At 42.4% G+C, this 16,613-nt stretch overlaps 1 protein-coding gene across 2 annotated transcripts in view; it reads left to right on the top strand.

The window, feature by feature from the left end:
• NRIP3 (nuclear receptor interacting protein 3) overlaps window positions 1–14,547 on the top strand; it is a 32,366-nt gene extending 17,819 nt beyond the window's left edge. For both annotated transcript variants that reach the window (XM_065592208.1, XM_005291709.5), the window contains 6 exons: window positions 578–757; window positions 2,135–2,217; window positions 7,832–7,971; window positions 8,635–8,687; window positions 8,793–8,890; window positions 12,327–14,547. In XM_065592208.1, the coding sequence (XP_065448280.1) occupies window positions 578–757; window positions 2,135–2,217; window positions 7,832–7,971; window positions 8,635–8,687; window positions 8,793–8,890; window positions 12,327–12,342 (570 nt within the window). In that variant the 3' untranslated portion in view covers window positions 12,343–14,547. The remainder of the gene's footprint in view (window positions 1–577; window positions 758–2,134; window positions 2,218–7,831; window positions 7,972–8,634; window positions 8,688–8,792; window positions 8,891–12,326) is intronic.
• Window positions 14,548–16,613: the final 2,066 nt, after the last annotated feature.

Genomic DNA, 16,613 nt, shown 5'->3' with positions numbered 1-16,613 from the left:
TCCAATTTCACCTTTCAGTGGCTGTATAGCACACCCAAATCAGCTGGTTGATTCTGTGATGATTCATGTAAAACAATTTCAGAAGGCAGGCATTAGATTAAGACACACACTCATTTAATAAGTGACCTACACTCAGTTTGAGTTAAGAGATGAAAGGTCTCTGCATTCACTCAATAGGTCACGTAGTCCTCTGCATATTAAACAAGGCACTTAGTCAAAGGCCAAATTATTATCAGTTAAACTTCCAGAAAATTGAAGAATCAAATATATCTTCTTAAGTCTTTCTTAAGTCTATTCTGATTCCTGTGTTAATATCATGCCCTCAGCTTGGCTAGCCTCTTGGAAGGGGAAATAATGCTCTCCAAATACTATTTTGACGTAATGGAGTTTTCCCTTGGCTAATACATTAGACTTCTTTTGGTCTAGGAATTCCTATTGAATGTAGCTGAAGTCAGGTAAGTTATTTAGCCTTTGCTGTCTATATAAAAGACTTGTTGAGACTCAAATCACTGACCAATGGAGCCCAACAGTAGTAGTATCATTTTATAATTGTATTATTTTTTGTTTTGTTTTAAAGCAACCACATAACATTCTGCAAAGACGCTTAATGGAGACAAATTTGTCAAAATTACGAAACAACCGAAGTACATGGACTCCAAAGAATGACATCTCAGCACAGACCAATAAGCTGAATCAAACCAAGCCAGACAACCCAAAGAAAAAGGAGGAAGAAGACTTAATATTAGTGTGCTGTCAGGTAATGCTTCCTCCACTTCTTCGCCAGCTTTTCCTAAATCCTTTTATCAGCAGTGCAGGAGGAATTGAACCCACCCATATAATAAAGGCACAACTAGGCTCCTTGTATTCCAGGTTTAGTGTTATGAAGCCCAATGTTTTTGCTGATGAAATATTATTTTTGACAGGTGTCTGTTTTCCTTCATACAAGGAAATGGACAATGTCGATAGCCCCGAAAAAATGCATTATTTTCCAGCTAACTGTTCTCTCTCATACGATGGATATAATAGCAGTTCTGCAAAACAAAGGCTCCAGTAGACTTAAAAACACAGCTGTTACGCTGGGTGACCCAAACGTAAGTCTCCTGGAGCTTTGGAGTTCCTGTGCTCCTGAGCTGCCCAGTACATTAATCTTTCCATCATCATCACTAACTTCCCTTCAGCGAAGGCAGCCTGAGTGTGGTAGAGCTGTGTGTGTCAAACTCTAAAGCCTTCCTCTCTAGGCAGGCATGGGTCTGTCTGTGTGGGAATGCTCCAGGGAATGTCCTGACTGCCATTCCCTTTGACATTGGAGCATATAGGATAGCAGATCTGGGGCATGTTTATTTTAAACGTTGGGATAATTTTGTTTTGTGATTAAACCCCCCTACCCTCAGCATCCCCTGTATCTTAGTCCCCTCAGCATTCCCTGTATCTTAGTCCCCGCAGTGTCCCATCTCTCTTCCCATAAGGCTCCCCCTTTCTGCCATCTCCTAATGTTGGATTTAGCAGAAGATGCTTATTTATAGAGCGCCAACAGGATGCTCAGTGCTGTATATATGTCCAGATCCTCAGATGCTGTAATGTGGTATAGCTCCACTGAAGTCCGTGTAGTGATGTTGATTAGCATCAGCTGAGGAGCCAGGCCTGTAACGTTTGAAGGGGATAGGGAAGTTTTGATTGCCGGCATGTGGCCTCCAGTCAGCACAGTGACTTTATCACTCTCCATTGAGAAGCTATGCCAGCCAAGGAATGGGATCTGCGACCTTTGGGAAAAGGGCAATCCTAGAACACCACAATAAGGACTATTTTTTTAGATATCTGATTGGCCCAATAGCTACAGATAAAGATTCACTGGGATTGCAGGTGCTTAGCACCTCACAGGATCCAATCCTACGTCTTCATTATTCTGTAGAGGAGTTTCATTTAATCATTAGTCTGAAATCCTCATGTGCGCTAAGCCACATTTGAGAGGCTGAGGGAAATAGAAAAGAAAGTGCTGGAACAGTGAAACCTCAATGGTGACATAGCAGGAGTCCTGTGTTCCATGTACATGGACCTTTGCACAGATGCAATTAACACTGGATTTCTTTCTTACATTCTGTTGTTCCTTCCAAATGCTCTTGTTTTCTTCTTGCAGTGTGCTGGAAAGGACATGAAAGCTGTGATTGACACCAGTTGTCAGTATAATCTCTTATCGTCCGCATGTTTGGATAGACTGGGGTAAGCGGCCTCTTTAAACCTAACTCACGGTACAAGGCAGCATGTTGAGTACTCATACATGGTATCATTGCTGCTGTACAAACGAGGAAAGCTTTCAGAATTTCCAAGTTATTTCTGAAATGGTGTTTAGGGGCCTGTTCTTGTGCCCATTGACTTCAGTGGCAAAAATTTTCCCCATCAAAAAGAAAGGAAATATATTTAACAATATTAGATGACTGACTTACAATAATGTTCAAAACTCCCATTTACTTTAATGGAGCAGGGTAAAGCCATTGGTGTTGATATCCCCCCCCACCCAGCAACATTGAGGTTTCAAGATCAGCTTACCGTGATTATGCAAACAACTGTAATTGTTCCCTAAGCACCGTTACACACCACTAGGTAAATAATGTCCATTTTCTGTAAAGTCTGTTGTTTATTTGCACAATAGTCTTTAATGGCTGCAAAGCAGCTGCACCTGCTATGAACAAGGAAGTAAATCACATGCATCTGACACTGACAAGTGATGATGATGCATTTAGGGCTCAGTCCCGGAAGGTGCTGGGCACTCCTGAGAGGGGAGAAGACCTCTCAACTCCCAGTGAAGCCAATGGACGTTGACAGCGCTCAGCATAGTGAGCCTTTACACAACAGACCAGAATGGCGCCCGATGTGTCTGTTCTTGTCCATTTACATGTCAGACATGGTTCTTATACTATTTTCAATCCCCTTAGAAAAAACAGTCCCAGCCATCAAAGAGCAAGTCTAATGAGCTGACTTAGATCAATATATGGGCCAATTTCTGCTCCTACTGAAGTCAATGGGAAACTTCCTGTTGGCTTCAGTTTCAAAATCCCTTCCTGTCGAAGAGAGAGGAAATACATTTAAATATTAAAGTACAGACTTACATCCATGTATTGGGCCCTGACTGGGCCCTATATCAGAAAATTCAAAATTAAAAGCAGTCACTGCCTCCCTATATTTATTTGTACTACAGTAGCACCTCAAGGCACCAATTGAGATCCAGACCCCACTGTGCCTGGTGCTGTACTGACCCACACAGGAAGAAATGATCCCTCCCCTGAAGGAGTTAGTTTAAAAATAAATAAATAAATAACCCCAGAGTAGTATTAACCCCATTTTACAGATGAGGATCTGAGGCACAGAGGTCTTCAGGTCACTCAGGAAACCTAAGGCAGAGCTGAAGGCTTGAACCTGGACCTGAGTTTCTTGCTAGTGTTTTGACCAAAAGACCATTCTTTCTCTCCGCCAGCCTTTTGGGCCATTTCAGTTTTATGTTTGCAGTGACATGAGATACGGGGAGGTCATCCTCCAGTGTGATTAATACAGTAGCTTTTGTTAGTTTAAATCAGACCTCTAACCCATTCCGTTCTGGCATCCACTGATGCTCTTGTGCTGCAGCAGAATGCAGCAGCACAGTTTACTTCAAAATAACGTAGATGATACATGGATCGACACTGAAAAAATTAGGATGATTTAATATAGGCTTTTGTATTTCATGCGGCCATTGAAATCAGAGATGGAAAATACCTATTAAGAGATCTCATCCATTTCTCTGCCAGTACAGGAAGGTGCTTAGAGTACATTGTCTAGTATTACTTTGTGCAGTCTGGGGTTAAAAGTCCCAGGAAAGGACTCCACCCACTGGACTCCTGACTCCTTCATGTCCTAAAAGATCTCCCCATCAGAACGTTCTTGATACTCACACTGAATTATCCCTTCTTTTTTCATCCTTTTAAACCTACGCCTTGTGCCACCCTAAATACTCTCCTTACATGTTAGGTAAGAGATCAATTTAATTAGCCTGAAGTGATCTTCTAACAAATCCTCTGTGGCTGGCAGTGAGGGATATTAATGGGATCACTCTGCAGAGAGGATAAGAAGGATCCCACTTTATCATCATTTAAATACCTTCTTTTGCTGGTTATGGCTGGAGCTGTCCTACTTTTCAAGCATGCTTTCAGGCAGATTTTCTGTCTGATTGAACATAAATGAACACATTGATTACACGCCCTCTAGGAGCTGTCACCATGCATCCATCTTGTACTGAGGTTCTGTCTATGCGGCATGCTCCATCCACTGCTCTGATTTTCTTAACTGAGTCTGGTTCTGACTTGCAACCAAAAGCAATTTAGAAAAGGCAAAAATCCATGTGCCCTCCCCCAAGTAATTGTTCTCTCCTTTGCTGCAGGCCACATTCAGCCCTTGGTTACAAATGTGCAACCCCATTGAAGTCAATCTGGCCCTGAATAAGGGACAAAATGGGGCAGATCTTGCCTTCGCCTCAGCTTCCTGTGCACTGCTCTAGTGGCACAAAGGGGCAGAAACCAGCTGCATCTCACCTGTGGATGTAGATCCAGCATAGCTGGCTCCTACAGACTTCCTTCCTTGCAGCCCTCAACATAGGTGGTATTTAAGGAACAGGAAGGGGAATGGAGGGTGTGTGGCCAGAGTGCTGCACTCCTGTCCTCTACTGGCAGACAGCTCCTTGGGCATTCTTTCCAGCTCATGGAGTTTACAGCAGCACCCAGTCTGCTCTGAACATTTCCAGGGTCAGCATAAAGCCAGTCTGAAGATCAAGGAGCAACAAGTGGCTCCCTGGTACCTTTCCCCACCTGTTTGCTGTTCCCATCAGAGACAGACTGGGTGTAGCAGAGGATCTAGGCTGGTGATTTTAGCTAACATCACAGAAAGCCATGGAATTCCTGGCAAATCAATTGAGCTACTTTTTTCTATATAACAAACCCTTAACATTGAATATTCAATAGCATATTTCCATGTCCCCCTCTGGCTGTTATCTTCTTAGCGGGACAATGGAACAGCTCAGAGACCCTCTTGCCTCCCATGGGTCAGATTTTCAGAACTGCAGGTTCCCCAGAACTCCAACTGAAGTCCATGGAAGCTGCATGTGCTCAGCTTCTCTGAAAATCAGGCTCTTTGGTCCTGACCCAGCTAGATACAATCTCCCCTCTGCCCCAATGAAGTCAATGGGAGTTTAGGGCGCTTGGCACCTCTCGGGAGGCTCAGGCTGTATGATCTTTTTGTGTCTCGTGAGACTGTGAGTCTGAATTCCTGTTCTTTTAGCTACATTACTCACCATCTGCTGATGAATCATTTGGTCATAACTCAGCCAGGCAATGATGTCTACACACTGAGGTAGCCGAGAAGAGACACACTTGCCAGCTCCATAAAAAAGCTTTGCATCCAGGGCCGGCTCTAGGCACCAGCAAAACAAGCTGGTGCTTGGGGCGGCACATTTTTACGGGCGGCATTCTGGTGCGGGCCATGCCGCCCCTAAAAATGTGCCCCGGCCGCCCTAACTCACCGCCGCTGCTTGCCCTCCCTCCCAGGCTCTCAAACCCGGGAGGGAGGGGGAGATCCCGAGCAGCCGCGGCGCGCGAAACAGCTGATTCGCTCGCCACGGCCGCTTGGGATCTCCCCCTCCCTCCCGGGTTTGAGAGCCTGGGAGGGAGGGCGAGCAGCGGCACGCGAATCAGCTGTTTCGCGCGCCGCAGCCGCTCGGGATCTCCCCCTCCCTCCCGGGTTTGAGAGCCTGGGAGGGAGGGGGAGCAGTGGTGCACGAATCAGCTGTTTCGCGCGCCACGGGCCGCTGGGGATCTCCTCCTCCCTCCCGGGTTTGAGAGCCTGGGAGGGAGGGGGAGACCCCGAGTGGCCGCGGTGCATGCGCTGCTTCTCCCCCTCCCTTCCTCCCTCCTAGGCTTGAGAGCCTGGGGGGAGGAGGCAGGACTGGGGATTTGGGGAAAGAGCGAAGTTGAGGCGGGGCCGAGGGGGTAAGAAAAAAACGGGGGAAGGGGGGCGGCCAAAACTGTTTTCGCTTGGGGCGGCAAAAATCCTAGAGCCGGCCCTGTTTGCATCTCCAGCTGAGCTATCTATTGACATCAGGGGCAAGACCCAATGCATCTCTTCGCCCTATATTTTACTATAAGCGCTGTCTGTCTGTCTAGGCTTTTACACGGCACTCAGTATACCTGAACACATACACCTCCTATCAGACAGTCCAGACAGAAATAAATTGATAAATGCAGATCTAAATACAACATATATCATAATTAATTATAGAAATTGGACAATAGCTTTCTTTGAAGAGAGTCCCTTTGGGGCTGAATTTGCCCCATTCTCTACTAATTCCTGGTGTAGCCAGGCAGAGTGCTGCTTGATATCATGTGACTGCTGGTGGAAAACAGGATTTCCTAATATTGTGTTTATACTTCTCCTGAGTGGATTATCAATTTAGATGGTGAGGTCATCACTTTGTGGTGCTTAGTCGTGTGTATTTGGTAGAAATATTATTGGTAATCACCTGCTTCACTCTGAGCAATCCCAATAATTAATCAGAATGTTAAATGGTAATGAAATCTGCTAAAGGAGTTTTGCCATTCTATGCAGTTTAGCTGTTGTAGGGGGAAAGTATTCCACTTCACTATCTTTGATGTGCCTGGCAAACCAGAACACATGGAAAGATCAAAAGAAATCAACAAAATTAAGAAATGGAAACTCTTTGGTCCTTCGCTCAGCAAGACAGTTCTATGGGACAGGAAAATGGCTCTTTTAATGGCACGGTCTTCAAAATGCCTTGTTGAGAGTTGGTTCCTCTAGGGATGACTGCTCTTGCAAAGCAGATTTGTGTGTGTGTGTGGGGGGGGGGGAGGAATCTGGATTATCCCAGGCAGGAATTATCGCATTGTGTTTGAATTTCCACTTAATTTCAGTTCAATATAAAATGTGAAAAAATGTACCTAAATAATCCATACATGTTATCAGAATAGTCTATGGAATGTAATGATCTAGGGAAAATATTGTGCTTGTTGAAATATAATACATCATTGACAAGCATTTCCTCTTCTGCTGGATATTTTATTTATAAGTCACTACTTCCAGTGAAGTAACCTGTCATCATCTGCTAATGAACAAAAGTCACATACGCTCTCCTAGCTGTAAGATACTCTGGAGAAATTTGGGGCCAAATGATGATGTGGTGTTAGTGGTTCAACATGCCTTGAATTCAAAGCAGAGCAGCACATGCTTACACCAGGGCTGAATTTGGAACTTTATTATTAGAAGACAGGTTCGGATTAACAGATTCTTCTGTCCTGGGGAAATGAGAGAGAACTCTAAGGAACAGACTCCTTCAGAAAAAAGCTGTGAGATACAACCCAAAATAATTTCTTCATATAGGGCTTGATCCTGCCCCATTGAAACCAATGGGACATTTGTCATTGACTTCAACTGTGGGGGATAGCTCAGTGGTCTGAGCATTGTCCTGCTAAACCCAGGGTTGTGAGTTCAATCCTTGAGGGGCCACGTAGGGATCTGGGGCAAAAATCAGTAGTTGGTCTTGCTAGTGGAGGCAGCGGACTGGACTCAATGACCTTTCATTCAGGGTCCCTTCCAGTTCTATGAGATAGGTATATCTCCATATGAACTGGAGTAGGATCAGGTCAGGATACAGTATCAACACAGAGAGGTTACCAATAAAGCAGCTTCAGATGATAATCACTTAATAGGAATGAACGGAGAGCTCAAAGAATATAGTTTTACTGCCATCTCAGCTGAACACCCACTGTTAAATGCAGTTACTGGTTTCAATGTACAGGTTAAAGGAGCATATCAAAACATACAAGACTGAAGGTGAGAAGATTTCATTACCACGCAATATGAAAGTGATTGGCCAGATAGAACATTTAGCTGTTACAGTGGGAACTATCCATGTGGACTGTTCTGCAGTTGTCACAGGTAAGTGGCTGGGCAGTATCTTTCCAGTGCTGTAAATATGATATAAGCTGATCCCATATCTATTTCAGTGTGCTATGAAGTAGGTAGCGTGTTCATTTTTGCTCATCAACAACAAATGTGAAGCTGTTTGACCATTTTAAAAATAGAGATCTTTAATATAAGAATGAAAGTATGTTTTTTTCTCTTATTGTTTTAAAGTGAATTTATTGCTGGATCAACAGTTCAAGTCTGTCTGTTTATCCACAGAGCAGGTATCATAAAGGCATCAGCATGTAAGATTCCCTATACTTCCCTGCCAATAACATATCTTGTCCCTGATCTGGAATAGTTTAGTCTCCATGGCGTATTCTATCGTTGGTGCCTCTATTGTGACTGCCAAAAAAGATGATTCACAAGGAATTGGATGGAAGTCACCAAACTCATTTCACACCGGGGCCTGATCAGGTAGTAACAACTTTCAGTCACTACCCTCTTTGGATCACTGTCAGACAGTGACCTAGAGATGAAAAGCTCTGTAGTCTACTTCAGATCCCTCAAGGCTCATTCAGTCCCTTTAGTAACTGATCTGTATTTAGCTAAATGTCTTTCATAAAAAGTGGAGATATTTGCAAAGAATACAATAGACCATTGTTAATTCAGAATCTGATTTTTTTTTTTTAACAGAAGAAAATGAGAAAAACTTCTCCCTTGGGCTCCAGACCTTGAAATCTCTGAAGGTAGGATTTCTCTTGCGTGTACCCTCTTGTTCTTTTACTATTGTAGAGGGGATCATTATGTGTTTTTTATTTCCCCTCTTACATTAGTGTTTATTATTATTTTAGTGTGTCATAAATATGGAAAAGCATCACCTTGTACTGGGGAAGACAGAAAGAGAAGAAATCCCATTTGTGCATAATAACATCTCCACAAATGGAGAGAAGTAAGTATGTAATTCTAAAGCTATTCTGGAATCTCATGTATGTGTTCTCCTTTTAGCCTGGAATGCAGATCTGGCTAAAGCAGTCATCAAACTGGACCTGATCCAAAGTCCATTGATAGAAAAGGAAATCTTTTCATCTACGTCAGAGGGCTTTGAATGGGGTCACTGGATTGTTTTCGGCTGATTCTTGTCATGTTTTTGTAAGCTACCCTCAAACAATAGAGGGGTCATTTTCAAAGAGATGCGCAGAGGGGTTTGACTTAGCCACTTGGCTCTTTTTGAGGTTAATGGGGGTCATCTGCCTGACTCCTGACATTCTGCTTTGAGAATGTTCCCTGAGAAATATTTTTTTCTGGAAAGGACTTTAAACACAAGGGAAATGAATACACACAAAACTGTGACTAGCCCACAGTGCAGAAATGTTGTGAAGCACTTCAAGGTAGTGTTGTTGCCCCTTCCCCCCATCCCATCCTGACACCAATGTGCCTCTCTGCTGAGTTAGCTGATGGTCTGAGGCCTTGCAGAATGGCTTCCCAGTAGAGGAGAAATCAGAAACTTGGAGTCTGGGTATATTTTATTTACAACACCAGTCCTGAATTGAGGCAGTCTAGGAGCATGCAGGGCAATTCCTTCTTCTGGGAATAATAATAACAACACCACCACCTAGCTCTTGCATAGCTCTTCCCATCAAAGATCTCAAAGCACTTTACAAAGGAGTAGCATTATCTCTCTTTTCAGAGGGGAAAATGAGACACAGAAAGATGAAGTTTCCTAAGGTAACCAGAGCTACAGCTAGAATCCAGATTTCCTGAGTCCTAGTCTGGTGCCCTGTCCATTAGGCCACATTATCTCTCTCTTTGAGTGTCACATCGATGTCTGGTTACTAGAGAGCTACTCTACCTCAAATGTGGACTCTAATCAGAGACCAAAGCAGAGACCAAACTCGCCTGCAGCTCACACAGCTCCTTCTTTCAGGACCTCTGCTCTTTACAACAAAAACTTACAGCAACACAGCATGTCTTCCCAAAGCTGAACATTTGCTCATTGCTAAGAAAAAGAACTGGGAAGACTGTATGTAAGCGCACCACCTGCTGACCCGGGACATAACAGTATCGTAGGTTTTCATAGTGTTGGTCAGGTGTCTTTTAGCAGCCTGTTATTATCAATAATTATTTGTATTATAGTAATACCTACAGACTTCAACTAGTTCAAGGCCCTGTTATGCTAAAGAGGACCCCAATAAATACAGCCTAGTGGCAATGAGAAATAAATAGGACTTCGGCTATTTCTATTTGTTTTCATAAGGCAACATGCACAAAAAGTAGGCCCATGTACTAGCAACTAGATTAGGGAGACTGGGCACGTATATACAGTGGTTGCCATTAAAAGTCAATGTTTACCAACAGTTGACACACAACTGTCTGTGAGATACCACTGTTCTTTCCCATTCTAAGCAGAGGGAAATACTGACTGTTTGGTGCCTGTGGTCCAGTGTTGACTTTTTAATGACAACATCTGTATGCAAGTCTCTGGCATTTCTGAGACTCCCTCCACTACCAGCCTTTGCAAATCGTATGTTTTAGCATGATGATACCACACAGTGCTGCACCCCGGCATACACAAAACTCCTGCTGACTCCCAACAAATTTACTACCCATGGGTTGGCTGAGTGCAGAATGCTGCCCTGTGGCTACCTGGGTTAGGATGGAAATTTGAGATACTTGGTCCTTGGGAAATTTGGAATTAGGCATGTCATTCAGCTGACCCTTTCCACCTACAAGGTAAAAGCAGGGCGCTTTCCCCTTTTCCTTCAAGACATATGTGAATATGGCAGAAGCTAAGGTTGTGGTCTGTTACAACTGGCAGCAGTACGAGGTGTTAATATTGCTAAATATTACTATCTCTTATTACTGACTAGGGTCCAATCTCGCCATTTTTACTCAGCCAAAATGTAACACGCAGACTCCAGTGCACTCACCATTTCCCAGATCCTACGATTCTGGGCGAAAAGCACCTATCCTTACCCAGTTCCTAGGACTCAGGGCCACCCACACCCACTTCCTAGGGCTTGGCATAATCTGGTTCATTTAAGTACCAATCCTTACCTTCCATGGGCTCAAGGCATACTCTTCTACAGATTTGCAGGCTTTTTTTACCAGTGAAAGACCCTTACACAGAAATATCCTTCTCCTCTATTTATGAACAATTACCAAGAAAAAACACACATGCTAGGCATTGACTCCGTGGGTGCTCCGGGGCTGGAGCACCCACAGGGAAAAAATGGTCACCGGCAGCCCCCTTATCAGCCACTCTCTTCCCCCAGTGCCTCCCCGCCCGCTGGTTGGCCCCGCCAATCAGCGCCTTCCCCTCCTGCCACAATCAGCAGTTTCATGGCATGGGGAGTATGGCATGCTTGGGGTAGGTAGGACGGGGGCAGAAAGAGGTGGGGTGAGGACTTGGGGGAAGGGGTTGAGTGGGGGCGGAGCCTGGTGCAGAGCCAGGGGTCAAGCACCCCCCTGGCACATTGGAAAGTAGGTGCCTGTGCTAAGCATACAATGCTATGCTTACCAGTCCTGATCACGCAGGTGGACTTTCCCTATTGGCTACGCAAGGTCGGTACCTCTGGGTTCTGGTTCCTTGCTGCACATCATGGTCATGCAGAGGATTCTTAGCAGCTCTGATTTTAAGCTGTGTCTTGTGGGGTGAGTTCTTCTTCTTCTTTCAGGGCTTTCCTTCTTATTCTTTTCGCCTTGCTGGTCTCCTTCTTGGACCCCAGTTTATATAGTGAAATTTGCTCCTTCTGAGCTATACCTTAACCAAGCATTTTACTAAAATATTACATAATAATTCTTTGACCAATCCTAACATATTGCAAAATAATTCTTTAACCAATAATAGCCCACCACCTTAGTTGATTTAAATCTTGCAAAATTAGTTATGCAACAGACAGAAACAATCAAAGAACTGACAGAGATCATACAGATGAACAATAGAGAAGTATTCAGAGTGGTAGCCATGTTAGTCTGTATCCACAAAAACAACGAGGAGTCCTTGTGGCACCTTAGAGACTAACAAATTTATTAGGGCATAAGCTTTTTGGGGCTAGAACCCACTTCATCAGATGCAAAACAATAGGAGTATAGATTTTACAATCGCAACTGTTGATAAGTGATTCCTTGCCAGACAGAATGCCATCAAACAAAGTTTTCTTTAAACATCTTAAGAGATTCCCTTGCTTATCTGTGATGGTGGGTAATATTAGGAGCGGCGCCTTCTTAACAACCCAGTATTACATTGTTCAGATATAATTTAGAAGGAATGTGAGGAGTTGACTTTTTGCTTCTTGGCTGCTGCTCTCCTAATGTGGCTGCAGAAATTAGCCCCAGACCTTACAAAAACTCCTATTGTATTGCATTCTTTTTTCTTCTCATTTCAGCTCTTCTGAGGAATAAAGACTGAAACACTCACAAATGAGAAACCCTGACATCAAAGAAAAGCTGTGCAGCCGTTTCAGATGAAATAGCAACACGTATCATTGATAACACCTATGCTAGGCTACAGCTGCAAAGCGAAATTAAATCATATTCAGTAGCCAGTAACTTAGCAATGTTGTCTTGTTTTTGAGATAGAAACATATGCTTATTTTCTAGACTCTAATATAGTGCACCACTGATTATGAATGGTTTGACAAACCTGATGAGTTTACTCTAACGATGAGAAAAGTACTTTTTATAGCAGCCTCAAATGAAATAATTGTGTTTATCTGTGATTAGAAGATACCAGAATTAGATTTTTACTAATGATTTTTTCAATAGCTACTATTTATATACACTAAATTGACACCACCAGGTTCAAATAGCCATAAAAGGAAGGCACTCATATTAAAATATCAACATAAATATCACATATTGGATAAAAAAAATCATCCTAATAGCCATAACATTGTTGCCATGTTATTAAGAATGTGACTGTGTAGTCTATGAAAAGAACAATCATATGATTATTCACTGATCAAATTTGTCTTCAGGACTTCTATTTACCAGAATTATTCAGAGTTCAATAACAGCAATTCTGGAAAATTCTCCATCCTGCTAGATTTGCATGTTGAGCCATAAAGAAAGAAACAAGCACACAGTTTTACTGTTGAAAAAGCAGCTGTGCTGCTGATAGACAATTTGGCCTACTAGATTCAGTCGTGAACCAAACCTTAGTGGTGTAGGATATTGTGATCCAAATTCACTTTGAGCACTTTTACTTTTCTCCCCACCCAAGTGCTACTCCCTGAGCCTATGCCAACACAACAGCTCTAGACTGAGCTTGAAACTACCCTTGGAGCACCAGCAGTTAGATAGCTAGGTTGGCTTTAAACTCCTGTACTTCAGCATCCTTATCTTTAATGCACTATTTTTATATCAAATTCCCCAGGACGTCTTAAAGTGCAAGACCAAACCTGATCCCCCCTGACGGAAACTGGGAGTTTTCCTTGGGCCCAGTACTTGGCCCTTTTTGCTATCTTGTTTTAATGATGATACTACTACTTCACATAGAGCTTACCTGTATAACAAAAGAAATCCATTGCACCGCTTGAAAGAATCTGACCTTTTACAATAATCCTCTACATATTTTTAAAGGCTAATGGGAATTATTTACTATCACCAGCTGAGGGGATTCTTTCAAAGCTAAGAACTTTGCTAGACAATCAAGTCAACTAATATCCTTTCTTATGTTATTAAGTCAGAGTGTTTGGCGTAATACATGTCAACACAGCTAGATTTTCAAGGAGGCTCTTTGTACTGCTTCTTATGCTGTGTAACTATGGGGCTGAATCCTGCAGCCATTACTAAGCCTACACTCAGCTACCAAAAGCACTTAGGTACCAATTCAGCAAGGTACTTAAGCATGTACTTACTTTAAGCATGTGTTAGTCCTATTGAAATCAATGAGACTACTCATGTACTTAAAGATACACGTGCTTATTAAGTTCTTTGCTTGATCAGGGCTTCAGCTGGTAAAATGCTGCTAGACCTAGTTTCTGCAACACCCACTGAACTCAGTGGGACTCAACACCAGTTAGGAATTGGCCTAGTGGGAATTTTGTCTGAATAAGGACTAAGGGCTCTCTTTGACTTCATTGGGAATTAGATCAGGCCAACAGCATGGCCTGCAGAGTTTGACCCATGGTATAGGTTTGTCCTGAGTTTAGCTGATCTGTTCACAATAACCCTGACCGCTGTACACTGCTGTCCTATGACTACAATAGCAGGTCTAACTTTACCACATGGGTGCCTGTATTTTACCAACTCGGAGCTTGGTCTCTTGCAGTGGATTTGAAACTATCCATTTTTAGTCTTGGGTATTTATATTGCTATCAAATTTGGATTATTAGTGTTTTGGGCTATTTTCTATTTCAGTGATATGGTGCAGTAGTCTCCTGTACATACAGTATTTTATATAAGACAGCTCTATGTATAGGAGAGGTGGACTGCACTGTATAATCCTGCCAATGTGTTGTATAAATATCTTTCACTAAATAGGGAATATATTTGATGAAATGTATATGCCATGAGTTTTGTATTTTGGTTCTTTATTCTTTCTGTGTTTGTTACCCGTACTGAATGTCAAATTAAAGTCTAAATAAAGTTTAAGCTGCTATTACAGTTTATTTGTTTGTGCCCTGAATACGCCAGTCATCTGTTTTTACTAGACTTAAACTTGCAGCCATTGAAAATATGTAACGGGTCTCTGCCTGAATAATCTAAAAAGTAGTTTTGTAATTCTTCCTGGAATTTATTCTCTGCAGTAGTGACATTAGTCATTTTCCCTGTTATCAGGACATGAGTCCCTTTGTGATCACTTGTTTCCAAACATACTAAATAGCATGTAGCATATTGTTGTAAAGTAACAATGTTAGAACTTATCTTATTTTGCTGTATATCAGAGTGCAATAAGATGTTTGAAATGAATTTTGTTTGTTTCAATTTTACTTTTTTTAAAAAGAGCTGTTTACACTCACAATAAGTTTCCCCACCTCACTGGGACAAATATAGGAAGGTTTAGAATAATATCTAGGAGACTTTGTGAATTTCAGATACTCCAATAATCATACTCCTAGAAACCTGGAAAGCAAAATAATTAGATGAAAAAGATAGAAAGATCATTAATGGGTAGTTTAGTGGATATATTGCCTGCAACATATCGACAATAAAATAGCAGAAACCTAGGAGTTAAGCCTTCCCCAAGCTTTTAATTTTTCTTTGAACAGTTTGTAGCATTGAGGCCTAAGAGTGTACTATGCAAAGCACTTTGTTTCAGAAGATACTTAGTAGGAGATGTTGCTGGCCTTTTCATAATTTACAGGGTTTACTGTCACACTATCCTACATGCATATAATTATTGCTTCTCTAATCTAATGTCCTGCTGAGCTGAGATTCCTCACTTGGTTTAGAAATTCCTTTTGATCCTTCGCTTAGTCCTTCAGATATAACCTCTCCTTTTTGTCACATCACCAAATCTTTCTTTCTTTTATCTGGGTGAACTAAATAATACAATTTGCAAATGTTCCTTTAGGGTCCAATCCTGCATCACTAGAGTCAATGGAGCTTTGCAATTGACTTCAATGGGCTAGGATCAGCCCTTTAGTTTATATGTGTATATACTAGACTAGCTCATCCCAAGATATGGGCACTCACTCCGAAAACTTAAAAATCACTAATATTAAAAAAAAATTTATTAGATCATGTAGATTGCTAGGGTCCCCATTATCATAATCTAGATCTGGCCCCAAACAATTCTTCCATGCTACTAAACAATTCTGGCCAATCCTCTTCCCATTTCCTCTCCAAATGCCTGTGGGGGCTGATTTTTCAGCATATATGGAAAGGAAATAAATCTAGGCCCTGATCCATCAAGGCACTTAAGCATGTGCTTAACTTTAGTGGAACTACTCGCATGCTTAAATGCTTTGCTCAGTTGGGATCCTGTGCTCTAATGACCCATGTCCCAGAGTTGAGGGGTACGTGTGGAGAATATCCTGCCAGCAGTTTCCTCTTCTATAATCAAAGCAGCTCCATGTGTGGCAGGAGGATTTTAGTCAGTACGTAACATTTCAGAGCCTGTGTGAAGATGGAGGGCCAGACCCATGAGCTATGCCTGTCAATTTGTGCCAGCTGCCGATGTGCGCCAAACAGTTGAGTGGTGTGCTGTGCTTACCGTGCTCAGACTGCTCTCTCAAGAGCTACTTCTCGATTGTTGCTGGGAATATGTTTATTTTCCTCCAGTTTATGGCGTCACAGTTACAAACAAATTGAATTTTTTCATGGCTCAATAATCCTACAACCTGCAGCTTTCAGCTTGTAGATTTGTTTGTCAACAGGGTGGATGTTATGATGTTCTCTCCCAGATTACAAAAAGGAATCAGATTTCAGCAAAGACACGGCACAAGAGGAAGAGAAATTAGTTGTCATCCTTCCACAAGGTGTTACAATTTTCAAGATGCTCAGAGCTCCTGAAGCAAGAAAGGAAAATCTACACACAGCCACTCCTAGACGGTAGAAAACCCAAAGCTCCACGCTAGACCCTCCTAATGGGAGCCTCTCCATTGACTTCAATGGGCTTTGGATCAGGCCCAAAGCCCATTTCACGGTAAGACTAGGAAATCTACCACAAGAACAAAATATTGGCTTTCCCAAGCTCAAATAGAAATTCCGTAGCCAAACCTCAGAAC

Source organism: Chrysemys picta, chromosome 4 (assembly GCF_011386835.1).
Source record: "Chrysemys picta bellii isolate R12L10 chromosome 4, ASM1138683v2, whole genome shotgun sequence".
Taxonomy (NCBI): Eukaryota; Metazoa; Chordata; order Testudines; family Emydidae; genus Chrysemys; species Chrysemys picta.
Note: the sequence above shows the minus strand (reverse complement) of the source record. Positions and strands in the feature narration are given on the sequence as shown.